Source organism: Cervus canadensis, chromosome 32 (assembly GCF_019320065.1).
Source record: "Cervus canadensis isolate Bull #8, Minnesota chromosome 32, ASM1932006v1, whole genome shotgun sequence".
Taxonomy (NCBI): Eukaryota; Metazoa; Chordata; class Mammalia; order Artiodactyla; family Cervidae; genus Cervus; species Cervus canadensis.
Window position 1 is genome coordinate 39,321,107 of NC_057417.1, and position 27,483 is coordinate 39,348,589.

The window sequence follows — 27,483 nt, forward strand, 5'->3', positions numbered from 1 at the left end:
TGTTTGCGTATTTTTGCAAAAAGCAACTACGGACAGATAAACTGGAAATGATTACACATGGCAACATGGATGGGGTTGAAGGTGTGCTCCTCCAAGCCTAACTCTCTTCACTATCTTGACCTTGAATCATGTTAAATTATCAAAAAGAAAATTTTAAAGAGCAAAAAATAAAAACATCAGAACAAGAAACTAAGTTACATGAAACTGGTTGAGGATGTAGTAATCTAACGACCAGAAAAAAAGAACTATTCCAAGTGACTTGTGAACATAGTACCTTGGCTGTGCAAAGAATCTCTAATACTCAGTAACTTATTGTTATTATAACACAGATACTGTAAGTTCATAATCTTGTATTTTAAGACATTTTCAAACTATCAAAAAACAAATGCAAAAATAAGACAAAGATGGAGAAATAGGAGTGACTGCTCGTGGGTATGGGGTTTCTTCAGGGGATGATGGAAATATTCTAAAATTGTAATAGTTGCACAATTTTGTGAATGTATTAAAAATGAACTGCTATGTTTTAAGCGGGTGAATCGGATGACATGGGAATTATAACTCAGTCAGTCAGTTCGGTTCAGTCACTCAGTTGTGTCTGATTCTTTGTACACCATGGACTGCAGCACACCAGGCCTCCCTGTCCATCACCAACTCCCAGAGTTTACTCAAACTCATGTCCATTGAGTCGGTGATGCCATCCACCTGCCTCATCCCCTGTCGTCCCCTTCTCCTCCCACCTTCAATCTTTCCCAGCATCAGGGTCTTTTCAAATGAGTCAGTTCTTCACAGCAGGTAGCCAAAGTATTGGAGTTTTAACTTCAACATCAGTCCTTCCAATGAATATTCAGGACTGATTTCCTTTAAGATGTACAGGTTGGATCTCCCTCAGACTCTCAAGAGTCTTCTCCAACACCACAGTTCAAAAGCATCAGTTCTTCGGTGCTCAGCTTTCTTTATAGTCCAATTCTCACATCCATACATGACTACTGGAAAAACCATAGCCTTGACTAGACGGACCTTTGTTGGCAAAGTAATGTCTCTGCTTTTTAATATGCTGTCTAGGTTGCTCATAGCTTTTCTTCCAATGAGCACATGTCTTTTAATTTCAGAGCTGCAGTCACCATCTGCAGTGATTTTGGAGCCCCAAAAATAAAGTCTGTCACTGTTTTCACTGTTTCCCCATCTATTTGCCATGAAGTGATGGGACCAGATGCCATGATCTTAGTTTTCTGAATGTTGAGCTTTAAGCCAACTTTTTCACTCTCCTCTTTCACTTTCATCAAGAGGCTCTTTAGTTCTTCACTTTCTGCCATAATAAACCTGCAAAATATGCTAAGAAGACAAAACTCCCAAATACTCATCAAGATTCCCCAGTTTACAACTTGCCTTCACTTGCTCTTTCCTTCTGAGTCACTTGAGAGTAGAATGCAGGCATGACTCCCTTTAATACTCTCAGCATCCCTAAACACCTGTGGATTTCCTAAAGTCAACAAGAACACTTACCTGCATAGTCAGAGAACTACCACCAAAATCAAGAGATTGTGAAATGAAAGTTGCTGAGTCATGTCCAACTCTTTGCAACCCCATGGACTGTAGCTTGCCAGGCTCCTCGGTCCATGGAATTGCCCAGGCCAGAATACTGGAGTGGGTTGCTGTTTCCTTCTCCAGGGAATCTTCCTGACCCCAGGATCAAACCCAGGTCTCCTGAATTGCAAGCAGATTCTTTACCATCTGAGCCACTGGGGCACCTGCATAGGCAGAGAACTACCACCAAAATCAGGAGATTAACACCACTCCAAATCCATCAACACAGATCTCATCACACACTGTCCTTCCCAAGAATGGCCTTTATTTGTCAACATCAAACTTCGCATTTAGTCTTCTTCAGCCTGGCTCTTCAGTCCCTCCTTGCATGATCTTCATATTTTTGTGGACGTTTTGGGTTTTTTTTTTAATATTTGCTATTTTATTTATTTGGTTGCTTAGTTGCAACATGTGGGATCTAGTTCCATGACCAGAGGTCAAACCTGGGCCCCCTGAACTGGGAGTGCAGAGTCTTAGTCACTGGACCAATTCAGGGAAGTCCCTGAATTGTGGGTTGTTTTTTTCTTCAGTGTGTTAATATGAAGAGAGTTGTGTATGATATTGTCGGACAGAAGAATGAACATTTTGCTGAATAAGCCCCAAGTCAGGACACACGCACAGCAGAAATGGGGCCAGGCTCCCAGCACTTGTGTATAATGAAATTTTTAACTTAAAAAAAGGTCAGTAACAGAGGATACAGATGAAAAAGGCAGCAACAACACCAACACTGGAAAAGTGGGAAAGGGAGCAAGCCTCTCTCAGGGGGCTGCTCAGCCCAGAACTGGAGAGCTGATCCGTCTCAGGGAACTTCAACATTTGGATGGACTCTAAACACAAACCTAATCTCTCCAATCAGGGTCTTGTCAGAACCAGTAACCCTTTTCCCTGAGACCCTATATAAAGAACTCCAGTCCTCCCAGGACAGGGAGCCTGAGCAAAGAACCCTCACTTTTAACACCACTTGGGATAGATATCGGGCCCCAGCTAACAAACCACCACCTCCCAGACAGAAGCCCAGGAAAGTTGCCAGGTTCAAGAAGCTGCTTCAGACTCTAAGATTTGGGAAATCTACACCAGTTGCTAGCTCAGCTTCTGGGGAGCATGTTGGGGTCCCATGGAAAATAAGTGCAGAGCATTCTGACGCCCTTTCCGACCACCGGGAGGTACCTAGAAAATGACCCACTCCCACCCTTCAGGGAGTTACCTGGCCATGGCGAGTCTCCCCCAGCCCTCAAGCCACCAAACCTGCAAAACTAACCCATAAAGTAGCAAGGGCTTGGGGAGGCAGAACTGCTGGCCCAGTCCATACCGCCTTACCTACTGGTGAGCAAAGACCAGCAGCTAGAGAAGCGAGCCACAAAGGAGGGTGTCTAGGCAACGGGATCCCCTCGACTACCCTACAGCTTTCTCCTGACCTTGAAGCAGCCATGATGATGGGCCCAGAAAACCCGCACACCTCGCTCCACACGACAGACAGCTTAGTCCTCAGAATCACTGCCATGAAGAGCAACAAGGTCTCTCTCGAGAAAGTACAACAAAGGAAACTCTTGACAAAACTGGGAATGGGCCTGGAGAAAATGAGAGCTTTGAGGTCTCTGCCACCTTCCCCGAAAGGAAAGAGTTCATGCAAGTAGGAAAGGCAGGGTCCTTCCCTGCTTTTTGTTCCTGGCTAAGCTCAAGACAGAAAATCCCCTGGACTTGCAGCATCAGTATGTATCCAAGGGCCCCACCAGCACACGCGCCCCCACCAGGGTCAGCCTCTGGCACGTGAAATGCCCAAGAGATTGCCTTCTAGTGCAATCCCCACCGACCTCAACCCAACGCAAAGGGCATCTGCCTGTGTTTTCCACCTCTCCTCAGAGAAGAGGATTCTAGCAGAGCACCCAAGGTACAGTCAGGTGCCAAGGAACACAATGCCACACAGTCTATCAGGCTATGGCATGGACAGCCAACTTCAGATCAGAGAGAGAGAGAGGCTTAGTGTAACAACCAATGTCATTTCAGCAGGAAATTAGAGGGCCAGTAGTGACAGGGGCTCCTTTGGGCACACCTTCCCGGGGATGTAGTTCCTGTCAGTTGCCTCCTCCTGCAGGAACATGTGTAGGCAGCGTTCGTTCTGAGCTAGTGGATGCCCAGCATCCATCCAATTTATTAGCAGTTCTGCTAATAAACTGTTTGAGGCCCTACCTCCTTTCTTCAATAAAGGACTCCTCAAAGACCCTTTTGTTTCCTAGAAAAGGGAGCTGCCATTTCAAGGCTTTCCCATGCAGTGGTGGGACTATTAATACAATCTTTCTCTCTTGCTCCAGCTCATTTTTAGTCACTCAAAGTCACTGCAGCACCATCATACACAGGACTCCTTCAGTTTAAAAACAGGTAGTTTTGTCCACATGCAAATCTCATAGGTGGGTAAAGCGAGCACAGCCCACGCCTACCGTCTGTGGATTAAAGATGTTGATCTCCAGAAAGTTACTTGGCAGCCTATAAGCATTGGTCAGTTCCTGCAGCTTCAAGTTAAGGGTCTGGGTGTTAGCTACTGCCATGTCTGACATCTTTCCAAAGGAGAGACCTGGACCGGGGGCTTCATTGTGGTTTTGATTTGCATTTCACAAACAAGTCACGAAGTTGAGCATCTTTTCATGTGTTATTCCTTTTTTTTTTGGATAAAGTCTATTCAAGTCCCTGTTCATTTTTCATTGGGTTGTTTCTTTTTGTTGTTGAGTTATAAGAGTTATTTCTACATTCTGGATACAGTTCTTTCTCAGATATGTGGTTTGCAAATATTTTCTCCCATTCTGTGAGTTGCCCTTTCACTGTCAATAGGTTTTAACCTGACCTAATCAAGTCTTTTGATTTGACTTCTAGGGTACAGGAAACACATGGACAAAGGAACCAGCTAAATAACACTGCAGGGAAACTATCAGAGCAACCCACAAATGGAATATTCTACAAGTCAGCTGGCCTGAACTGTTCTGCAGTCATTGATAAGGAACGGTGGGTATGGGGTGGGGAGCTTCTGGAAGGAAAAAATGAATAGGCAACTGAAAGCTACATAAGAACCTGGGTCAGATCCCAACCTGAACAAACTGAGCAAGTGTGGGGGATGAACAGGGAATTTCAGTGCAAAGAGAAGTTGTTGGTTCACTTAGATTGAGGAAAGGCTTGTGGTTATTTATATAGAAGGATCTCCTTATTCTAGGAGACTTGTGTTCAAGTTTACACAGAGACATGATGTCATCATATGTGTCCATAGTGTTTGGAAGAAAAATATAACACATTGAGACATATCCCCATATACACTGACAACACAAATGTTAGCGATGATTGGTCCGGGTGGAGGGACCACAGCGGCTCAGCATACTGCTCGCTACGTGCCAGACCTGACCTCAGCGCGCTCCCCACCTGTCACTCCACCCCGCCGCTGGCCTCCTTTTTGTCTCCCAGACGATGACAGAGGCCTGGGCCCTCTCAGGCCCTTGCACCTGGCACCACTCACTCTCTTCCCCAAACATCTTGTGGTTGATTCTCCCAGCTCCTTCAAATACTCGCTCAGAATCCCCATCTCAGCACCATCTTCCCCGCCGCCTTATCTAAAACTGTAACCCCTCTGAGCTCCACTTACTGCTCTCTCCTTTCTGATGGCAATGCCACCTGTCTCTCTCCAGCCAGAGACCACCTGGAACACGGCCACGGCCCAACAGAGTTGGGCCTGTTAACTCATGGCCACAGAGATGACCACGGCCGTGGGGAGCCCTGTATCTGAGTCAGAGGACTGAGCCTGGGCTCAAGGAAGCAGGCTAGCTCTGGACTGAACCGGGAGGTGGGATTCATCCTACAATCGAATGTCTCAGTAATTCTCATCCTGAAGATGAGCAATACTGTGACTGACAGAAAAGCAGCAGCTGCTCATCAGCCAGCATGGGGGCCATCGGGATGTTCTCTTGGTGGGAGTGGCCCCTGTTTTCTCTGTCTGGACAGTGCTTTTCTGCCTGGAGCATTGCAGTTACAGTGGCCAAGTCTGATGTCATGTTCCACAGGAGTGCACAGGCGTCATGGAGAAAACCCAGGTGTCCAGGGCGACCCTTCTCCTTCTCACGGCATGTTTACCTGCTGCCCTCATCCTGTTCTGCACACCTTCCTCAGCAGGAGTGTCTTCTTGCCCTGGGCGGGGCACCCAGCAGTTAGCAGTGGTCTGGCACTGGTTAGAAGGTCATACATCACCCAGGAGGAATGCGTGGAGCTTCTAGGCCTTCACAAGCTTGCCCAAGGCAGCGCCTGCTGCTCACCTGCCTTTAGGGTCTGGTCAGGGCTGCAGAGCCTCTCTTAAAGGAGATGCCTCCTTCCCTTCCTCCAGGGAGGACTCTGACCACAGGGACTGCTGCCCAAAAGCATGGCTGTAGGATGTGGACCCATGCACCTCACTGTCCTGGAGCTCCTAGGGGCTGGGTCTCGGGCCTCAGCAGAGGGGAGCGGCCTGAGTCTGAGGAGTCTCTTTCCTGAAGCCCGGGCCTCGGCCCCAGTAGACTTTGTGACCATAGCTGCATCCCCGCTCTCTAGGCTACAGCTTCTCCATGGGGCCAGGAGACTCCGGGAACCCTTCACATTCCAAAGAACCGGCACCGTTTGCGCTGGTGGGCCTGCTCTTCTGTGAGGACAGAGGCCAGCCCCCTCATCCACCTTCGGGCAGGCCCCGGCCAGCCATCCTTGACCCCCAGCCCCGAGCCCAGCTCACCCAGGAGCAGGGCAGGCAGCGGCATTCGCTCGGGGAGACGGCGTCAGTGCATGCATGGGGCTGAGGCACAAGACCCCTGGGTCACTAGATAGTTCTTTGCGGGGAGCCATCTCTGGGCTCCTGACTGTACAGGAGGCTTCACAGACCAGGAAACAAAACCAAAACAAACAAACAAACCAAAACAAAATTCCCTTCCTTTCTGAGCTTACATTCTAGTGGGTAATAAACACGTGTTTTTCTGTGGAAAAAAGAAAAGTGTAGCAAGTTGGAGACTGGACAGGCCAGGTGGGGGAGTTGCAATTGTAAATGGGGTGGTCAGTGTGGGCCTAGTAACACGGTGACATCTGAAGGAGGACCTTCCCGGAGGGAGGCCTGGGGAGGATGGAGCAGGCTAGAAGAGGGGCAGGGCAGGGCCTGGAGGAGGACAGAGGAGGGAGGCAGAGCCGGGGGCTTCCTTCACAGAAGGTCGGAAGCCACAGCAGGGCTCAGGGGTGAGAAATGACGGTCGGAGAGGCCTGGGGTCACTGGTCTGAACCTCAGGAAGGAAGGATGGAGCAGCTATCTCCAGGACGGACAGGAGGCAGGCGAAGGGATGTGAGCCTGGGAGGGGGTGGGGGTGTCTCAGGGCACAGGTGGAGGTCAGTGCCGCCAAGTGGACTAAGGGCAGACGGAGGAGGGTTAGAATGGGGACGGAGCCAGGGCCCTCACCCCTCTCCACTAAAATCAACTCCCTAGGCACAAGTTTGTGGGGTCAGGACACAGACTACCCAGGAGAAGAAAGAAAGGCAAGAAAACAGTGGGGCGAAGCACGTCTGTGCACCACCCGACAAATGCTGAGAGAGGGGAGCAGTCAGTAACAGCCCCAGCCCAGAAGGAGGGGCTCTTACCTCCTGCCCTCAGGCTCTCCCTGGATTCATCCCAGCCCCTCTCGGCCTGCAGGCCCCCTGCCCCGGCCTGAGTTTCTGGGGGCTGAAGGCTGGGGTCCTGCAACCAGGTTCTAATCCAGTCTGACTTCTTTGCCTGCTCCTCCCCCTGTCACCTCCCACACCCACACAGGCCCACCGCACTCCTGCTTACACCTGGCACCCTCCACTCTGGCTGGAGACTCCCCTGCTGGGGAATTCCCAAGACAAGGGACTGGCAGTCTCCTGTGGTCCCTGCCCTTTCCAGCCTGGAGCCCAAACGTCACCCTGTCCCCACCGATCCCCTTCCTGGGCCCTAAAGGAAATGGTTTCTGCTGAACTTGACCTCCTCACAGTGACCGCCACTGCACCGGGCTGCAAATGGCACCTGCGGGGAGGCTCAGGTGGCTAAGCTTGGGACTGTAGTCTAGGCTTCAGAGCGAGCTTCCCAGGCAGTTGGTTCAAGTTCACCCTCGGGGCCAGCTGTGCTGGGCACTCTCTTGCTAGACCGAGGGACTAAGAAGGAAGAGAAAAGCATCAATACACTGGTGGCATTTCAGGGAAGTCAGCTAAACAAAGAGATACACGAGGGTGAGTGGCGACCCAGGAGTCTGTGTTCTTCCTCTGTGTTGTTGGTAGGAACAGGAATCCTGGCTGTTAGGGAGCATCTGAGGACAGGACGCTGGCGGGGTCCCTGGAGTTGGCGGGGAGCGGCCTGCGCATGCGCCGTCCACGGCTCGGGGTTGTCTCTCCACTGGTAGCTCACTCCCAGGAAATGCATAAGAAAGGTCACCTGTGCAGGTGAGGCGGACAGAAGGGAGCTTTCGCTTTGTAAGCTGTGCTTTTTCCAAGGCTGCTGTTACAAATAATGCGTATAATTTGCAATTTTTAAAAATATTATTTGAAATACATGCAGAAAACACGTGTTAAAAAAATGTAGAAAGAAGACCCTGAGTGTGTGAGGACAGTGCATGTGTGTCTGGAGATTGATCGTATGTGTGTCCAAAAAAAACCCAAACAAGTTACAAAAATACACCCTGAATCCATTTGAACACTGAAAAGGAATAAACAGATTCTAATTGTCATGTGGGAAAATGCTCGTCCACCCCAGGTAATAAAACCAGGTGTCCCTACACACATTATTAATACCACCAACAATCAAGAGTTGAAACCAGCTGGGCGCTCACGGCTCCAAGGTGGTGGCTGCCATGGGCGACGCGGTCAAGAGCATTGACAATGTGGCGAGCGCGCTGTCCAAGCTGAGCGAGCTGCACGCCTACGTGCTGCGCGTGGACCCGGTCAACTTCAAGGTGGGCTCGGGGCCCCGGGGGCGGGGTGAGGTCTCGGTGGGCGGGGCTACTTCCTGGGCCGGGGTCCCAGGGCGGGGCGAGGTCTAGGGGCCAGGGATTCGGGGCGGGGCGATATCTAGGTGGGCGGGGTTTGTGGAGGGGCGTGGCCCCGGAGCGGAGCTTCGTCCAGGCCGTCTTCGCTGACCGCCCTCCCTTCCGCCCCAGTTCCTGTCCCACTGTCTACTGGTTACGTTGTCCTCGCACTTCCTCGCCGACTTCACGGCCGACGCGCACGCCGCCTGGGACAAGTTCCTGTCCATTGTGTCCGGCGTCCTGACGGAGAAGTACCGCTGAGGCCGCCGCAGGACCCCTCGAACAGGCTTCGAGCCCTCCTCTTCCCCTGCACCCTATTAGTGTTCCATAGGGACCCCCAATAAATGGATGATGATGGAAGGAGCCTGGTGGTGCGTTCTCAGTATTGGGGGAAAGAGGGGAGAGTGAGGGGAGAGAATGGGGACTTCGCAGGAACGCACCCCACCACGGTGTCACCCCCGGCCTGGAGTAACTCCAAGGGGCGCTTTGAACCGGTCCTTGACCTGCAGAACACAGAGTCGCGACCGGAGGGAGCAGGGCAGCCCAGGACCGCCCACGCCGCGTTCTCGGGTCAGACCTGCACTGGGACCTCTGTCCCACCCCACGTCACCCAGCCTGTGGCTTCACTCAACGCGTCGGGACTCAGAGTACTTCCCTCAGAGCCTGTCATCCCAGCTCACCGCTGTGAGGACCCCTGAAACCTTCTGGCCCCTCGGATTAAGGGGGCTCCCTGCCCCATGCGCTTTCTCCCTGTCCCTCCATCGCTCTGTCTGGCGGAGCAGTAACTTTGCCTTCAGGGGAATAATTGCAGACCCCTTTAAAGTCTGCAGCAAAGGCACCCACACACGGCGTGATTTAGTTTCTCCGCGGTGAGAAGGACCTGGGTTGGCGACCTGGGTCGCCAGGTTCCAGCGGGGCTCCTGAAGATAAGGGCGGGCGGGGCGCCAGGGGAGGCCGCTATAAGGAGGCCGGGGCGGCGGGCGCGGCCCCTAAAGCACACCACGCCAGCGCCATGCTCAGCGCCCAAGAGCGCGCCCACATAGCACAAGTCTGGGACCTGATCGCCGGCCACGAGGCGCTCTTCGGGGCGGAGCTGCTGAGCAGGTGGGTTGGGCGGGGTCTCCAGAATCGCTGGGAGGAGGAGACCAGGGTGCTGGGCCTGAGTCCGGGGTGGAGGGCGAGTCTGAGCGGGTTTTCCCAGGGTCTGGGCAGCGCAGACGCTGGAGGGACCGTCCTCCCCACATCCCTGCTCCCGCAGGCTCTTCACTGTGTACCCTAGCACTAAGGTCTACTTCAGACACCTGGGTGACCACCCAGATGAGGTGCAGCTGCTGAACCACGGTCAACGCATGCTCCAGGCAGTGGGCGTGGCCGTGCAGTACATGGACAACATGCGGGCAGTCCTTAGCCCGCTTGCCGACCTGCACGCACAAGTGCTGCGCGTGGACCCCACCAACTTCCCAGTGAGCCACCGGGGCGCAGCAGGGCTCGCGGTGCAGCCGAGGCGGGGGCGGGGCGGGGGGGGGGCGGTTGGGGGCGGGGAGGGGGAGGCACTAGCGAGGACAGGGCCCTTCTCACCGGCCTCTTCTCCGGCAGCTGGTGATCCAGTGTTTCCAGGTGGTGCTGGCCTCCCACCTGCAGGACGAGTTCACGGTGGAGATGCAGGCGGCGTGGGATAAGTTCCTGACGGGCATGGCTGTGGTGCTGACGGAGAAGTATCGCTGAGTTCCGTGCCCCGCGGGTCTAGGTCTGCGAAATTCAATAAACAGGCCTCAGTAGGCTGGAACCTGCGCACGTGTGGTCTTTAGGGAGCAGACGGACTGACCTCAAAGTCGCCGGGCTGAGAAGCTCCGGGTCCTGAGGGGAGACTCCCGGAACCGTAGGGCACGACCCCGAATCTTTGCTGACAGTGGAACCGGGGGCCCAGGAGTGGGGCCTCTGGCATTCAGCACAGCCTGAATGAGGACATTTCCCCGGCTGACAGTCCTGGGTCTAGAACGCGCCTGGCACCCTGAAACAGTTGCCCTCCTGGGGCAGCGGCATGTGGTGGGCCCATAGCGTGCTCGCTTTCGGCATCGCGGCTGCCAGACGGTTCGCTAAGCACGTCCTCATTCACTCTCATTCATCTCCATCGCTACCTCCCTCAGGAACTGCAAGTGTCAGTCTTCCCCTCTAACACACAGTAGTGGGCACCAGAGACCTGCGGCCAAGTTTCTGGCCTGAGATCAAACAGACTTGGTGGCCCAGGGCTCCCCGGACCCTCACCTCTGTTCCTCCCCCATTTCTTCCTCCAACTCCAGTGCCCAGCCTGAGGCTGCCTGGCCCTCGTCCGAATTAGTCCCTTCCTCTGAATCTCCTGGGGCAGGGAGTGGGATAGGTGGACACATTCCTAGTCCACACAGACACACTGTGTGACAGTAGGCATATCCCTAAGCAATCTGAGCCTAAGCAATCTAACCCAACCGAAAAATTCCCAACTTCACTGGGTCTTTGAAGTGATATTTGAAATAATAATCCTAAGGAAGGCTGGTTGCCTGGCAGGCCCAAGTGTACCCAACCCCCACCCCAGTTCCAGCACTCTGGCTCAGTCTCCGTGGTCCCTGGGCCATAGCGCCCCATCTTACACACATGCACACACACACAGACACACACACAGACACACACACACACACACACTGTCAATCTCTTCTTTGCAGCACTGGGGCACGGATCTTAGCGATCAGTCCAGAGCCTTTGCAAAGACAAGAGCCCAATCCTCCAAGCTCTTCAAACTCTGAATGAGGATGGTTCCCTGGATGACAGTATGTGCAGGGCTGGACAGTCAGTGACCAAGTTCGAAGGAGGATGCTGAACACTAACCCCTCACCCAGACTGGGCAGAACCCGTCTCGGTCCATGCCCTTTAGTGCGAAAGCAGCTTGCTTCACTTCGAAAAAGATTGTGCTACTCTCCCAGACTGGCAAATGGAAACCTCGATGCTGCCCCAACGCGGTACAAACTCGGTTCCAGGGGGTTTGGGTGGCTCAGAAAAGTCTGTGAGCCGTTAGACCCACAGCACCAGGGTAGAAGGTACCATAAATAGCTGGATTGCAGCCAAAGCGGGACAGGGCAGGGGCCTCCCTGGGACCACGACACCCCACACCCTCTCCAGATCCACCTTTCCAGGCCGGCACCTCCTGGCCCCGCGCCAGCCAATGAGCGCAGCGAGGGCGGGCGTGCCCCTGGCGCCGGGCGCATAAAGGCTCGCGCACTCGCCGCCCCGCACTCTTCTGGTCCCGACCCAGACTCAGAGAGAACCCACCATGGTGCTGTCTGCCGCCGACAAGTCCAATGTCAAGGCCGCCTGGGGCAAGGTTGGCGGCAACGCTCCAGCTTTTGGCGCAGAGGCCCTGGAGAGGTGAGCACCGCACCTGCCCCGCGGGGATCGGGCCGCACGCCGGGCGCGTCCTTGTCCCGGGCCGCCCGGCCTAAGCCCGGTTCTCCTGCCTCTTCACCCAGGATGTTCCTGAGCTTCCCCACCACCAAGACCTACTTCCCCCACTTCGACCTGAGCCACGGCTCCGCCCAGGTCAAGGCCCACGGCGAGAAGGTGGCCAACGCGCTGACCAAAGCGGTGGGCCACCTGGACGATCTGCCCGGTACCCTGTCTGATCTGAGTGACCTGCACGCTCACAAGCTGCGTGTGGACCCGGTCAACTTCAAGGTGAGCTCGCGGGCTGGGCCGGGACAGATCTGGGCTAGAGGGGCAGAGAATGCGGAGGCGCCCCCACCCAGCCCCAGCCCCCCTGACGTCTCCTCTCTCGGCAGCTTCTGAGCCACACCCTGCTGGTGACCCTGGCCTCCCACCTCCCCAATGATTTCACCCCCGCGGTCCACGCCTCCCTGGACAAGTTCTTGGCCAACGTGAGCACCGTGCTGACCTCCAAATACCGTTAAGCTGGAGCCTCGGCGACCCCCACCCTGGCCTGGAGCCCCCTTGCGCTCTGCGCACTCTCACCTCCTGATCTTTGAATAAAGTCTGAGTGGGCTGCAGTGTCTGTAGCCTCGGGTCTCTGTGTCCGCGAACCGGCGGGGGTGGGCGTGATTCTCAGTCTCTAGGAGTGGGAGGGTGGAGGAGGGCGGGGAGCTAAGGCTGAGGGTCCCAGAATCTGCTGAACCAAGTTCCCGTCCTGGGAAGACTTCCAAGGGTTCTCTCTGAGGTTGGGAGTGCTGAAATGGCCACCCTGTTTTGAAATTTTTCTGATCCCCCTTAAACATAGTTAGATGAAAACAAAAAACAAACCACACAAATAGGCTTTTCCTGGTGCAAAAGTAGGGGCAGGACAACCTCCAGGAGATCCCACCTCCCTATCAGAGACAAGGGGGGTTGGAACAGGGATCGAGCCCCAGGCACCCTGTCCTGGGTCACGGGAACTCCCTGCGGTGTTGTGGGGGAGGGGCAGTCAGGGAGAAGAGGGGCCTGGAGCTCACTGCAGCCTTCAGCAGGCTCCTCGCTCCCTTGTCGCTGTAGTCTGCGAAGCTCACCGTGCACCCAGCCCTGCGTTCCCCGGCCTCTAAGCCCCCTCCCCCCATCCAGGCTCCTGGGGTCTCCTGGCAGTTCTGCCTTGGTCCTGTGAGCAACCTTCAGAAAGGCCCCTGGACTCCACACTGGAACCTCAAACACCCCACCCACCCTGTAGCCCTTAGGGACCCCCAGTTAGCGCCTCCAGCCCAGCCTCCATCTTCAGGGCAACTCTGTACTGGATAAAAGGTGAGGAGGGTGACAGGGCCACTGATGATCACATTCTTTCTGGGCAAGGACCTCTAACACCTGCGGAGTTACTTCCCCTCTCACCACGCACTCTTCCACTGTCCCGCAGCCCCCTTCGCTTTTATTTAAATGTAAAAAATAAATAAAAAATTAAAATCCACCTACGTTTTCACAAGGGACTTCCCCAGCGGCTCAGTGGGTTAAAAAAAAAAAAAATTCTGCCTTCAAAGCAGGAGACGCAGGTTCTATCCGTGGGTGGAGAAGATCCCCTGGAGGAGTAAATGGCAACCCACTCCAGTATTCTGGCAGGAAAATCCCATGGACAGAGGGCCCTGGCAGGCTACAGTCAGTGGGGTCGAAAAAGACTTTGACATGACTGAGCGACTAAACAACAATAACAATGTTTTCACCACGTGCACCTTTTTTATGTTATTCAAAAGAGTAAGAGAATCCCTCCATCCTGTCTCCCCAACCCCCACAGAAACAGCCGAGGTTCAAAGTCTGGGACTGAGCCCACTGGCTCCTATTCTGTGCTGAGGGGATGCAGTTATGTCTATAATTGTACTCCCCCCCCTCCAAAATAAAATACCATTCTACCTTAAACATTTTTTTCTTCAACTTGCTCTTCTCACTGATCTGTGTCTCCTCTACCTGTTTTCTGGCTAATTCATTCAGTTCTGTCTCACTTATTTCGATATTCCTGTTAATTTTCCGGTAGAATCCTTTGTCAATTGTTCTCATAAGTCATTTGTCTTTTCCTTATATCTATGCTGGAGGTCTTCCTATATTATGAATGTAAGACATCGGCTGAGAAACGTTCCTCAAGTCTTGCCTTAAAAGGGCTAGGGCTGCAGTAACCAGCACCCAGGGAGAAGAGACTTGAACCCGGAGCTCCTTGCAAATTCTGTAACCCACTCTCAGTATCTGTTCCTTCCAAGACTGCCATTCAGTTGCACTCAAAAACTCTCTGTGGAAAGAAAGGAATCTGGAAGCACCAAGGTTAAAGAGGAACAGGAGAGTTGGACGGGAGTGGGGGTGGGGAGGAATTAGCTGATTACATGTGAATGATGAGTCAAGTGTGTTATGTCCAGCTCCCTCTGGCATGGACTAGGCGCACTCAATCCCCCATTCATTCACTGATACTGCACAAGTTTAAAATGCCGAGAGTGCGCCAAGCCTAGGTCCGGTGTGGGTAGCACGGGCTGACTTACTCCATTCCGTTCTCAAGACAGCGCAGCCTGGAGCTGGCAGACTCTTAGAGGATGCAGGAGCGGGCATCCACCCAGCTCCACAATCCCGCCCCCGCCACCTGGCGCGAGGCTACCACTTCCCGGGAAGGTGGACGCAGCGGGCGGGAAGCAGACGGTGGAAGCAAGAACCCCCGGTCAGAGTCTCCAGGTCTCCGTGGATGGGTGAGGGAAGCACCCACCGCCGGGCCGGGCGCAGGTCGGGCGCCGCGCGCCCCCTTTGGTCCAGGTCCGGCCGCCCCGCGCCAGCCAATGAGCGCAGCGAGGGCGGGCGTGCCCCTGGCGCCGGGCGCATAAAGTCTCGCGCACTCGCCGCCCCGCACTCTTCTGGTCCCGACCCAGACTCAGAGAGAACCCACCATGGTGCTGTCTGCCGCCGACAAGTCCAATGTCAAGGCCGCCTGGGGCAAGGTTGGCGGCAACGCTCCAGCTTTTGGCGCAGAGGCCCTGGAGAGGTGAGCACCGCACCTGCCCCGCGGGGATCGGGCCGCACGCCGGGCGCGTCCTTGTCCCGGGCCGCCCGGCCTAAGCCCGGTTCTCCTGCCTCTTCACCCAGGATGTTCCTGAGCTTCCCCACCACCAAGACCTACTTCCCCCACTTCGACCTGAGCCACGGCTCCGCCCAGGTCAAGGCCCACGGCGAGAAGGTGGCCAACGCGCTGACCAAAGCGGTGGGCCACCTGGACGATCTGCCCGGTACCCTGTCTGATCTGAGTGACCTGCACGCTCACAAGCTGCGTGTGGACCCGGTCAACTTCAAGGTGAGCTCGCGGGCTGGGCCGGGACAGATCTGGGCTAGAGGGGCAGAGAATGCGGAGGCGCCCCCACCCAGCCCCAGCCCCCCTGACGTCTCCTCTCTCGGCAGCTTCTGAGCCACACCCTGCTGGTGACCCTGGCCTCCCACCTCCCCAATGATTTCACCCCCGCGGTCCACGCCTCCCTGGACAAGTTCTTGGCCAACGTGAGCACCGTGCTGACCTCCAAATACCGTTAAGCTGGAGCCTCGGCGACCCCCACCCTGGCCTGGAGCCCCCTTGCGCTCTGTGCACTCTCACCTCCTGATCTTTGAATAAAGTCTGAGTGGGCTGCAGTGTCTGTAGCCTCGGGTCTCTGTGTCCGCGAACCGGCGGGGGTGGTTCTCATTGCCTGGGACCAAGGAGTCTCAGGCAGAGAGAGAGAAGGGGAAAACAGGACAGAGGGGTATGGGTGGAGCCCGTCCCAAGGCCACTGCCTGGGATTCTCTGGGCAGCCCTCACCCTCAACCTGGAGTGATTTCTGAGTACAGTCGCCCTTCCTGAATTCATTCCAGAGCCTTGCATATTCATCACGGAGTTTGCTCAAATAAATCAATTTGTTGGCAGACCTCCAGCCAGGACTTGGAGCTCTCCCCGGCTGCTGCCAGAGCTGGGTGGTGGGGAGAACACAGAGGCCCTCTGGGTCCCTCTCTCCCCACCAAGTGTCTAGAGGAAACTAGGGGTGCGCAGTGCCGTTGTAGAACCAGGCCAAGTCCTGGAGGCACCTCTGTCACCTGGTACACCCCCCCAGGACACCCACTGGGCCACTGAGGGTCTGAAGGCCTGATGTGGGGGGCCCAACTCAGGATCCACTGCACTGCCTTGAGGCCCACTGACACCCCCCCCCCGCCCCCCCCCCCCCGCCCCCGCGCTGCTGTGGAGAGGAGAGCCAGGGCCAGGGAGCCTAAACTCAGAGGTGCTTTCTTCCCGTGGAGAATGCCCCTAGCACCTGGGGCTTGAGGTGTCCAGTCCTGGCAGTGGTCCAGCCCCAAGCTTTTAGCTGGGAGCAGTGTTCTCCCTTCCCTGGGCTCAAGAGTCAGCGTCAAAAAATGGATGGCAGGTTTCCTGCCTCAGTGTGCCCTGCTTTTAGCATATGAGCTCTCAGTAAGAGGCAGTCTTCCTTACTCTATTATTAGGCAAAATGAGAGCCTGGACTAAAAGTGGAAACAACCCAAATCTCCATCAAGAGTATGAGAGGACAGACAAAATGTGATCTAAACAGACAACGAAGTATTATCCAGCCATAACAAGCAATGAAGTGCAAATACATGCTGCAAACACAAAAGACCATGTACTGCATGATTCTATTCCCATGAAATGTCCAGAACAGGCAAATTCACAGAGGCCAAGAGCAGCCTGGTGATGTCCAGGGGCTGGAGGGCAGAGGTCATGGACTGACCGCTGAAGGGGACAGCGTTTCTGTTTGGGATGATGAAAAAGTTCTGGATTAGACAGTGGTGATGGTCACACAATGACTATGATTAAAGTCACCGGATTGTACACCTGAAAATGGCTGAGACAGTAAATTTTGTTATGTGAATTTCAATGCATTTTTTTTTTAAAGGAGGTATAGTGATGCCTGGCACAGAATGAGTGCTACATGGGTATGAGCTATTACTTGGGGGATCTATCCTGTACTGTGCTAGGTCACTTCAGTTGTGTTCAACTGTTTGTGATCCCATGGAACACAGCCCTCCAGGTTCCTCTGTCCATGGGATTCTCCTGGCAAGAATACTGGAGTGGGTTGCCATGCCCTCCTTCAGAGGATCATCCTGACCCAGCGATCAAACCCTTGTGTTCTCAACACTCATGTCTCTTAAGTCTCCTGCACTGGCAGGTGGATTCTTAACCATTAGCACCAACTAGATTTCTATTTGGGATGATGAGAAAGTTCTGGAATTAGTGGTGATGGTAACACATAGTGTGAATATAGTTAAAGACACTGAATTGTATACCTTAAATGGCTAAGACAGTAAATTTTATGTGAATTTCAATGCGTTTTTAAAAAGGATGCATAGTGATGCCTGGCACAGAATGAGTGCTTTATAGGTATTGGTTATCATTTTTAGGATCTATCCTAGCTACTCGGTGAATGCTCATTGTCCTGAAAAGGGCATCTGCAATGAACCAGGAACAACCTTGGGAAGAAGAAACTGTTTTCTTCCTTATTATATACCATAAATGAGAAAACAGACTGACGTTCAATGACAAACTCCATGCTAAAATGCAGGGCCACTTAATATTGACACATACTAAACATTAGTTTCCAAAAATAGGACTTTCAGGGTCCAGGGAGATTGGGAAGGCCCCAGGTCAGAGCTGACGCTCCGTGGAGAGCTCCTAGACCCCTCCCGGCCAGATTCTGCGACCAGAGGCCCGGCGCCCTCCGGAGGCCAAGGGGACAGCCGGTCGAGAGGCGCAGGCGCAGCCCGGGCTTCACCGAGACGCCGAGCGCGCGGCGGGCGGGTCTCCACGATGGAGCTGGCGCCGGCGGACCGCGCTGCAGTGCTCGCGTTGTGGCGGAAGCTCGGGACCAACGTCGGCATCTACACGACGGAGGCCCTGGAGAGGTGCGCACGGGCCCCGGCGCCTCCGGGCTCTCCTGTCTTCAGCGCACTCGGGGGATGCGTCCCCCGCCGTCCTGTCCCGAAGCCTTTCCTTCCCAGGCCCCACCATCAGGACGCGCCTCACTCGCAGTTCCCCCCGCAGGATCTTCGTGGCCTTCCCTTCCTCCAAGACCTACTTCCTCCACCTAAACTTGAGTCCTGGCTCCGCCCAGGTCAGAGCCCACGGCCAGAAGGTGGCCGAGGCGCTGAGCCTGGCCATGAACCACCTGGACGACCTGCCGCACACCCTGTCGGCCCTGCGCGAGCTGCACACGCACAGGCTGCGCGTGGACCCGGTCTTTTTCAAGGTGAGCTCGCGGGCGGGGCCGACGCCCGTCGCCGGGGGAGGGGGCTCCCACCAGGCAAGGGGTGGTGCACCGCGCGGGAACCACTCTTGTCTGCCTGCAGCAGCTGTGCCACTGCCTGCTGGTGACCCTCGCCCGGCACTACCCCGGAGACTTCAGCCCCAACATGCACGCCTCACTGGTCAAGTTTCTGAACCACGTGATCTCGGCGCTGGCCCCCAGCAGTGGCCAAATTGGGAGGGTGGACGCGGAGGGCTCCTGTGTTTGAGTAAAGTCGGCAGAGTCCCAGCTGTGCCCGTGTTCTCTTCTAGGGGAGCCAGCCCGGGCCTGACGAGGGTGGGGTGGCGGTGTGAGTGGGGGTGGGACGCCCCTCCCAAAGGGAGGCGGGAAGTCTGGACGGGGTCTCCGCTCCCAGGTGATAAGCCCCGACTCACCATGCCCTTGAGCGTGGCTACTTGGAGGTGTCGGCTGGGGCTCCGGCCGGTCGGGACGGGGCGTCACGGGCCCCAGCGGGCCCCGCCCGGACCGTCTTCCCCGCTGCCGCCTTCGGACACCCCACATGCACCTGGTTAGTACCGCCCGGGACAGCTTGCGAGGAAATTAGGGACGGGCGCCCCTGCCGGGGTGGAGCGGAACTGCGCCTCCGGAATGCGCTGGGCACTTTGAGCAACCGGGAAGCTTGGGGTCAAAGGTGCCTTTGCCAGACTCTGGACCTGGTCGGAGGAGGTGGCGCCTGCAGCGCGCCCTGCCCCCATCCCACACAGCAGACAGAACTCAGAGCATCTTCCTTTAAAAATTTTTTCTCATGAAATCAATCACGGTCATCGCAGAAACTTCAGGAAACGACTCCCAGTTGCTGCACCTAAACTGCCCATGCCTTCCCGTGGGTCCCGGATATACATTGCTTGACAGCATGAATTTCTTTTTCCTTCTTCACAATTTCAGATACAGGATTCGTTCTTACTGTATATCTCAGCAACCTCAGCACGTTTCTTTCTTTCCTTATTAACTCTATATGTTTTCACTTAAAGGAAGCACTTGAGGTCTTTGGTGCATTAACTCCTCTTGGGCACTGAGGCCACTATTCAGTCAAATAAGGGTCACTGTGAACAGGAGTGCCGCAGCACTAGGACAGTCCATTGGGTACCAGAGAGGACCACTAAGTGACCAGGGACAGTCGTCACACCAGAGGGGTGACTCGCACCCCAGTGGGGAGGGGGGACGGCACATTTGGAGAGATTTCTCATAAGAATATATTCAGTTTCACATTGACATGATCAGAGGAAACTTAAAACACACAGAGAGATGGCAGCAGCTCCCCCCAGGCAGGGCCAGAGAGGCAGAGAAGACAGGTACTTGATCTAATCCCAGGAAAGGTATTTTTCTTCACTTACATTTTCCACTTTCACAACTAATTTGCAAAAAACCTTGCCCTGACTATTTGTAGCTAAAAATCTATGCACTAACATCACCATTCCCTTGGGGGATTTCTTCAGAAGTGTAATTTCTGGCTTTTTGAGAGTATTGCCAAAATTGCTTTCCTGAATTTCGCCAGCAGATGAGAGCCTGCACCCTCACTCACTGCTAGAGGAGGGTCACCCACTTCCCAGGTTAGCATTCTTCCTCAGGTTGACCCAGATTTTGCCCATTTCTCTCTGGTATTTCCTGGGAGGACTCTTTCCTCCAAATAAACCCAGCCCCTCCTCAGGCCTCTGGGCCCAACCACGCTCCATGGCTCTGCCTGTTGTAAGCGCATTTCTCATCTACACCCTCATGACAATTAAGAATGCTGGATAAGACCCTTCCCACCCTCTAACAGCAAGTGGATTCGGAATCTTCAGATCAGATAACCAAGTGAAGGTGAGAACTCAGATGTCACAGCACCTAAACCACCTGGGTCCTGAGGTATTTGCCAAAATGAGCAAACTTGAGCTGAAATTCTTTTTCCTTACGGGCTCACAGTTCAAAGGGCCAGTAAAAGGTGATATACCCAAAGGTGACTTTCCCATAAACCTGGGGCCCTAAAAAGATATCCCACTGGGTTATCCTTTTCCCAAATACAGGTACTGGTAAAAAGAAATAAAGAAAAAACAGGAAAAAAAAACCCTGGATATTCAGCAGAGAAGAAAAGATGCTTCACTAATAAATTGAAATCACATGCTGATACGCAAACAAATCCCCGCCCCTCCCCCCCCCCCAAGAAAAAAGTACTTCACAGGCCACAAGGTGCCAGGGCTGACAAACTCACCAGGCACACAGGGCCAGGCACCTGCATGAAAACCAGCAGGCACTGCAGACGTCACATGCAATACAACTTGGTTTGAAATATCTGCAGGGAACCACAGAATATAAAAAAGCACACAGCAGGACTTATCTGATGGTCCAGTGGTTAATAATCTGCCTGCAACTAAACTTGAGTGCCACAACTGAGCCCATGTGCAGCGAAGAAAATTTAAAAGGACAGAAATTGCGTTATGATTTCCAAGGTAACAGAGTAAAAAATAGAATGTTAAAATATTTTAACCCCACCCCCCCAACCCCGGGGGGTGGGGTGGGGGGTGGGAATTGGGCAAAAATGGGAGGAAAAAAGAGAATGGGAACGACAAATGTAAAGACCCCAGAAGATGGCATCAACAAAACAATGGAGGAATTCCCTGGCAGCACAGTGGTTAGGACTCCACACTTCCACTGCCCAGGGCACAGGCTCAGCTCCTGGTCAGGGAGCTAGTCTAACTTGCTCTGTGGTGCATGGGTTGGTCAGTCAAGTTCATTCTGGTTTAACTTTCTGGCCAACCCAATATTGACTATGTGACTTAAATGACTCAAAGGATAAAGATCAGACTTGAGGCTTAAAGATGAAAAGCACAAATACAGTAAAGAATTATCACTAATAATAGCAGATCCAGAGACTAAAGTGTACCCTGCAAGGCTCCCTTCTGTTCTCACGTGGTCACCTCCCCTTGTGTGGCTGTTTTGTTGCGGTTTTTAAATTTTATTGGCATATAGTCGATTTACAATGTTGCATTAGTTTCTGCTATGTAACAGTGAGTCAGTTATACAGACATGTAATAGTTTGCATTTGTTAATCCCAAACTCCCCATCCATCCCTCACCGAAGCTTATTTTTATTTTTCGAAGCTTTTTTAATGTGGTAAAATACAGGGCTTCCCTGTTGTTCACTGGTCATCTGCCTACAATGTAGCCAACCAGGTCAATCTCTGGGTTGGGAAGATCCCCTGGAAGAGGGCATGGCAAACCATTCCAGTATTCTTGCATGGAGAACTGCACGGACAGATGCCTGATGGGTTACAGCCCATGGGGTCGCACTCAGACATGACTGAGTGATTAACACCAACTCATGCAAAATATAGGTAACACATACTTACCAGTTCAACCACTGTAAAGAGTACGACTCAGTGGCATTCACTTCATTTACAATGGTGATGGTCATGTGCCATCACCACCTCTACCCAGCTCCAGAACTTTCTCACGGCCCCAAAGGAAGCCCTGTGTCTACTACCAGGCGCCCCCTCCACACCTCTCCCAGCCCAGCCCCATGGCTTTACTGTCCAGCATGTTGCTCAGCACATTCTCAAGGCTCAGTGGTGCTGGACTTGCATCTGATCTGATGCCCTGATGCTCAGGAGCTGTGGGACAGTTAATGCGTGCTGTCTGTGGTGATTTCCAAGGAGAGCAAAGCTCTCTGGAAGGACTGTGGGGCAGATGAGGGCCTGGAGGAGCTGGCGAGGTACGTACCTCCAGGCCTGGGTCTGCAGCGTTTTGTGCTCTCTTCTGCTCAGAGGCAGGGCCTGGTCTGGGGCTGAAAGGCCTGGATTCCAAGGTGGCTGGACTTGGGCAAGTGTTCCAGAGGGGACAGGAGCAGCCCCGGAAGGCCCAGGGCAATGTAACACTGCACTGTGACTTATCACACTGCTGTTCAGTCGCCCAGTCGTCTCCACCTCTCTGTGACCCCATGGACTGCAGCACGCCAGGACTCCCTGTCCCTAACCCTTTCTGAAAGTCTGCCCAAGTTCATGACTATTGCATCAGTGATACCATCCATTCATCCCATCCTGTGATGTACCACACTAAATACACCATACTGTACTGCATACTTGAAGTTGCTTAGTGCTTAAAACTTATCACAAGAAAAAAAATCATTTTGCAAAATATATATATATCATTAGCATGTACACCTAAAACTAAAGTTAACATTTGTCAATTTAATCGCAATAAAAATTTAAAAACAAAGGTGGCCAGGATCCAGGTGGGGGAAGTCCTTGGCCAGCAGTTGGCAGCTTCTCTCTTGAACTGTGAGGACAGCACCACCTCCTCGGGAGGGCAGCCCTGAGCCCACGGGCACCAGCAGGGAAGGCAGGCGGCAGGCAGGCTGGGGGCGGCACAGGGGAGGGCAGATGCAAGAGGGTGGCACTCACCAGCACTGTGGGGGCTGAGGATGCACAGGGACCCCCCAGGCTATCCTCACAGGCTCCCGGGTGCCCCTGGGTGGGAGCGGAAGGCCGCCTCAGGCCAGGGTTCACTGGCACCTGGGGGCAGACCTCGTGCTGACCCCAATCACATGCGACCCTGTGCTGGGCGTGTGGGGGAAGGTCACCTGAGGGCCTGGCTTAGGTCTGGTGCAGTGACATAGAGCAGCTCACCGCGCCACGATCAGGCCCAGGACGGCTCAGCCCCTTCCCCTAGGTCCAAACAAGTGTCACCATCACGTGTGCCAATGACAAGAGCTGGGAAACCTGCTCTAAGCTGTCCCGTTCATGTCCCAGGGATGCCACTGAAGGCTTGCGGCCCAGCTCTCCGGGTGCTTCGGACCAGCAGCAGCAGCAGCCTGGAGCAACGGCAACCTTCTCGGTACCGGTACAGGCTACAGTCGGGCACCACACTCAGCAGGAACTGACGCTGATCACAAGCCTCATCCTGCGATTCCAGAGACAGACAGCAGACCAGTGGCTGTTGAAGGCTGGGGCCTAGGGGCACGCCTGCTGGCGGGGGGAGGGTTGGGGGTGATGGGAGTGTCCCAATGCACAGTGATGACCACCACACTGCGAGCACACTGAAAACCACTAAACCACACACCTCAGGCAGCTGACATGTTGAATGTTACGTGAGGTTAAGTTTATCTCCATCAAACCAACCAACCTACCTGCAAAAAAAGAAGTCTACATTCTTGGATCCCTCCCCAGATCCACAGGAAGCCTAGAGGGGCCCACACCACCTGCTACAAGGCCTTCGGGTGACAAGGGCATGGGGTGAAGTCCCAGCACCTCTCAGCTCAGCCCGGCCCAGCCCCCAGAGCAGGACCACCCTGTTCAAGGCAGGGGACCCTTCTGAGGCACAGCCTCTTCACAGGCACAAACCATGGCTGGACACTGGCCCGACCCCTGGAATCACTCCCTCCTGGCTCCCAGGCCAGCCGGGTGCACGCACCTACTGCACAGCCGTCCCCCTGCGAAGATGGCCCTGTGTCCACACGCCGCAGCGAGTCTGGACTGCCAAGAAGGCCATGGAGCTCACAGAGCTGCAGGGCCAACACCATCCCTCCAGCCCTCAGATCCCCAGACTTCAGGCCTGGGCTTTGCTAGAGAGCCCCAGAGAGAGGCGCAGAAGGCAAAGCATCCCTGCCCTTGGCCGCAGACCCCCCGCCCGCCGCCTGGACAGTCTGGGGCCTCCATGCTAGAACCACCACAAGCTGCTATCGCCATATCCCCCACTCACACTCCCGCGCAGAAGACTGGGACTCAGGGAATCCCTGAAAACTCGGGGACTGGAAGGGCCAAGGGAAGGACCACACAGCCCTGGGACTGACCACAGACCCCTGGAGATCTGCACCTATGGGCTCAGCCAACCCAACTCACCGAGGACTGCCATCACTGCCCGCTCCCAGCATCCCCACCCGTTCCTGGTAAGCCAGCACTTCCCCACAGCAGCGCTCTAACAAGGAGGAGAGGGCATCCTCCAGGGTGAGTGGTGCCCTCCTCCCAGCTCCCTCCCGGTGCTGCCCCTGGAGCCGAGGCATCCACAGAGCAGCCTGCTGCACTTCTGCGCCCAGTGGAATGGAGCCAGCCGAGGAGCCGAGGCTCAGGGGCTGGGGGAACCAGGCGGACCTTGCAGTCAGGCCAGGGCACGCTAAGGGCAGGCAGGTGCCTCTGGACTGAGAGCAAGCACCCAGCTGCAGGGGGAGCAGAAGCTGCCTCCCAGGCATCTTGACCCCAGCCCACCTGCTTTCTGGCTGGGACCTCCAGGGTCCTCTAAGTTCAGGGACGCCATCTGCCCTCTGCCTCTTGAAAACCACCCTCCAGGGATGGCAGCAAACAGACTGCCACTCAACCGTGCATCAGAAATGGATACAGTACTAAGTATGTGTGCCCTGTCACCACAACACAAACAGAACCCCCAAACACCCCCTCGGGAAGTTAAGAATGGAGACGTGAGGAGCCAGGCAGTCTTGGCCCTGGCTGCTGACTCAGTCCAAACCCTGCCATCATGAGCTGGGTCACAGAGTGGAGTCAGAAAACCACCAGCACAGCCTGCCTCTCTGCCTGCCCCTCCCCACCACCACCTCCACCCTCTCACGGCTTTCCGCCAACTCATATCTACGTCCCACAAAGACTGCACATCCCCTGCTCCCCCACAGGTACCTACCTGGCCTCTCAGTGGTCACTCTGGCCCAGCCTGGCTACAGGCCAGGGCAACGCCCCTGGACAGGGGGACATCACTGATGCCACACCGCCTTCCCGTGGACACAGCTGGCTGGGGAAGACCCTGCCACAGGGCAGCAGAGCAGCCCATTACCCACATCCCTCCAGAGGGAAACAAACCGCAGTGAGGAGCCTAGAAGAGGACCACTGACCATGCCCTGGAGCTGGCAGCCACACAACCCAGACCCAGAGTCCATGTGCTCTGCACAGGGGTGTGGGTGTGTGTTTCACAAGGTGGCATCAGAAGCTGCCTCTGAAAATAAACCACCCCCTCCCCTGATGAACTTTCCTGGTGGCTCAGACCGTAAAGAATCTGCCTGCTAATGCATGAGACCTAAGAGATGAAAGTTCAATCCCTGGGTCGGCAAGATCCCCTGGAGAAGGGAGTGGCAATCCACTCCAGTAGTCTTGCCTGGAGAATCCCATGGACAGAGGAGCCTGGCCGGCTAGTCTATAGGGTTACAAAGAGTCAGACACGACTGAGCGCACACACACTCATCTTCCCCCTGAAAAGCAAAAAAACGAAAGAGCTCCCAGTTGTATCTTCATAAGAACTCACTTTAGTCTCGAGATACAAGCGGAAGGGCTGAAGGAGAATGGATAATACCACCAGCCCTACCAAGGGTGAGCAGAACCACGACCCCAAAGTCAGCATGCCCTCCTCTGAGGACCTTGTGGCCGTCATGTCGATCTTTCCGCAGGTCTTTCTTTGCTCTGAGTAACTCCAAGAGGGGGAACTGCAGCTTATCTGAGCTCCAGTGCTGGGCAGAGACTGCTGACCACAAACCAGACAGGCAGTCCTCCGAAGAAATGGGGGAAGAGAACAGCTTGGACCTCAGAAAGACACATGGGGCTGGGAGAGCAGATGGCCGTGTGCCTCTGGCTCCGTCAGCGCATCAGATGCCAAAAGGCAGAGGAGCCCAAGGAGGAGTCACATTTCTGGGCTACGTGCAGGTGACCTGGGCATGCCCCCGACCCTGTAGAAGGCGCAAGTCCAGTGCAGCCAGGACAGCAGAGACTGCACCGCGGCCGCCAGGAGGCAGTCTGTCAGGTTGTTTATTCCCACTCAACATAACCCAGAACACAGGAGCAACTCTGTACACCTCTAGAAACTCACAGCTAGCTCCAAAACAATAGAAATGTTAAACTACAAAAGATGAGCTGTATTCAGCAAATACAAAGGGTAACATGAGGCTGTGTCAAATGTGGATCAAACTATTTACAGCGCCTGGGCGTGGGCTCAGATCTCGCCGGCCTCCTTCTCCTCCGACCTCCGCGATGCGGCCTTCCCATTGGCACTCTCAAGCCTCCAGTCGGTGGCCCCCCGCTCACTCCGCCCGCGCTCCCAGGACTCCTCCCTTGAAGTCCGCTCTCGGGAGAACCTGGAAAAAGGGAACCAGAGGCTCATCGAAGGCTGGCCCTCCCTCTTGGGTGCTCCCCAGGCACTGACACCGTGGACCCTCCCTGCAAGGGAAGGGAAGACCCACACAGTTGGGAGGGCCCAGCAGGCACTGCACAGGGAAGGCCAGGCAGCCAACACAGAGTGGCATTTTCAGAGCATTCTAGTAACATGAACAGCTTTCACTAAAATGTAAACAGTGCAAAGGAAAATACAGCAAGAGTCATCCATTATGTAAAAACACAATGGAGAAAAAGTACTACCAAAGTGAATGGTGGTCGTCTCTGAACATGATCATTAGCAGTGCTGTTTTTTTAACCACCACAACCGAGGTGAGCAGCCTATCAGGGCTGTGTGTACCAGACTGGCGGTGCACGTGCAGCCCGAGCGTGGCCTCGCCTACATGTGACACGGCCGCAGCTCGCAGCTGTCCAGCCCTGAAGCCACCTGCTGCCCCCAGCAGGCGGAGGCCCGGAGCCCTGGGCCCTGTCAGGACCCTCAAGGCCTCAGCGCCCCGTCCCTGGGCGACAGGCCCCGAGCCCTGGCGCACAGAGCAGGGCTCACTGCTGCTGCAGACACTGAAGGAGCAGAGTAGTTACTTGTATTTCGAGCTCCGGTCCCTGGATGCCCGGCGATGGCCGCGGCTGTGGCTCCGGGAGCGGCTCCGGTGGCGCCGGTGTCTGTCTCGGGACCGGGAGCGGGACGACTTCCGCCGCTCTCTGGAAGTCGACCTCGACCGCCTCCGACGTCGGTCCCGGGAGCGCGACCTGCAACAGAGGCTGTGCTGACGCCTTACTGCTGTCTCTCCTCTCTCCTCCCAAACCTGTAACCCAGGTTCACAACCCTCCCCCCAATGGCACCCTGGTCACGAATAACTGGCCAGACCCTCCCCACCGATGCTTCCTGCAACATGCCAGGAAATCTCTGATCATCCCTCTCACCGACAGTGGATGCCCACCCCCTGTTGCACTGCGCCCCAACCAATCCCAACCAGGACTCTCCTTCTAACCCAGGCTCTGTGCCCTCCGTGACCAGCCCTGACCCCAGACAACAAATGCCAAGTTATAA

General features: G+C 54.8%; 5 protein-coding genes, 1 long non-coding RNA gene and 1 pseudogene across 9 annotated transcripts in view; 4 read left to right on the plus strand and 3 right to left on the minus strand.

The window, feature by feature from the left end:
- Positions 1 to 3,595: 3,595 nt before the first annotated feature.
- On the minus strand, positions 3,596 to 4,253 carry LOC122432922 (annotated as a pseudogene).
- A 4,283-nt stretch (positions 4,254 to 8,536) lies between these two features.
- LOC122433254 lies at positions 8,537 to 21,402 on the minus strand. The gene is made up of 3 exons (XR_006267060.1): positions 18,736 to 21,402; positions 10,179 to 10,349; positions 8,537 to 8,840 (listed from the first exon to the last, which is right to left on the minus strand). It is a non-coding gene; the product is annotated as an uncharacterized LOC122433254 (long non-coding RNA).
- Positions 8,925 to 10,386, plus strand: HBM (hemoglobin subunit mu). Its single transcript, XM_043455992.1, has 3 exons — positions 8,925 to 9,704; positions 9,859 to 10,063; positions 10,197 to 10,386. Exons 1-3 carry the CDS (start codon positions 9,613 to 9,615, stop codon positions 10,323 to 10,325), a joined length of 426 nt encoding a protein of 141 aa, XP_043311927.1. The 5' UTR covers positions 8,925 to 9,612; the 3' UTR covers positions 10,326 to 10,386.
- Positions 11,836 to 12,631, plus strand: LOC122433251 (hemoglobin subunit alpha). The gene is made up of 3 exons (XM_043455990.1): positions 11,836 to 11,996; positions 12,098 to 12,302; positions 12,407 to 12,631. Exons 1-3 carry the CDS (start codon positions 11,902 to 11,904, stop codon positions 12,533 to 12,535), a joined length of 429 nt encoding a protein of 142 aa, XP_043311925.1. The 5' UTR covers positions 11,836 to 11,901; the 3' UTR covers positions 12,536 to 12,631.
- On the plus strand, positions 14,891 to 15,686 carry LOC122433250 (hemoglobin subunit alpha). The gene is made up of 3 exons (XM_043455989.1): positions 14,891 to 15,051; positions 15,153 to 15,357; positions 15,462 to 15,686. The coding sequence occupies exons 1-3, from the start codon at positions 14,957 to 14,959 to the stop codon at positions 15,588 to 15,590; spliced, it is 429 nt and encodes a 142-aa protein (XP_043311924.1). The 5' UTR covers positions 14,891 to 14,956; the 3' UTR covers positions 15,591 to 15,686.
- Positions 17,642 to 18,591, plus strand: LOC122433249 (hemoglobin subunit theta-1-like). Of its 2 annotated transcripts, none has more exons than XM_043455988.1 (3): positions 17,642 to 17,960; positions 18,100 to 18,304; positions 18,408 to 18,591. In XM_043455988.1, exons 1-3 carry the CDS (start codon positions 17,866 to 17,868, stop codon positions 18,567 to 18,569), a joined length of 462 nt encoding a protein of 153 aa, XP_043311923.1. In that variant the 5' UTR covers positions 17,642 to 17,865; the 3' UTR covers positions 18,570 to 18,591. The 2 variants fall into 2 exon arrangements, with proteins under 2 accessions (XP_043311923.1, XP_043311922.1); XM_043455987.1 differs by having other exon boundaries at positions 17,651 to 17,960; positions 18,405 to 18,591.
- A 4,652-nt stretch (positions 21,403 to 26,054) lies between the features above and the next one.
- The window catches only part of LUC7L (LUC7 like), a 28,067-nt gene continuing 26,638 nt past the window's right edge, over positions 26,055 to 27,483 (minus strand). For all 3 annotated transcript variants that reach the window (XM_043455984.1, XM_043455986.1, XM_043455985.1), the window contains 2 exons: positions 27,015 to 27,182; positions 26,055 to 26,398 (listed from right to left, as the gene is read on the minus strand). In XM_043455984.1, coding sequence (XP_043311919.1) covers positions 26,257 to 26,398; positions 27,015 to 27,182 — 310 coding nt within the window. In that variant the 3' untranslated portion in view covers positions 26,055 to 26,256. The remainder of the gene's footprint in view (positions 26,399 to 27,014; positions 27,183 to 27,483) is intronic.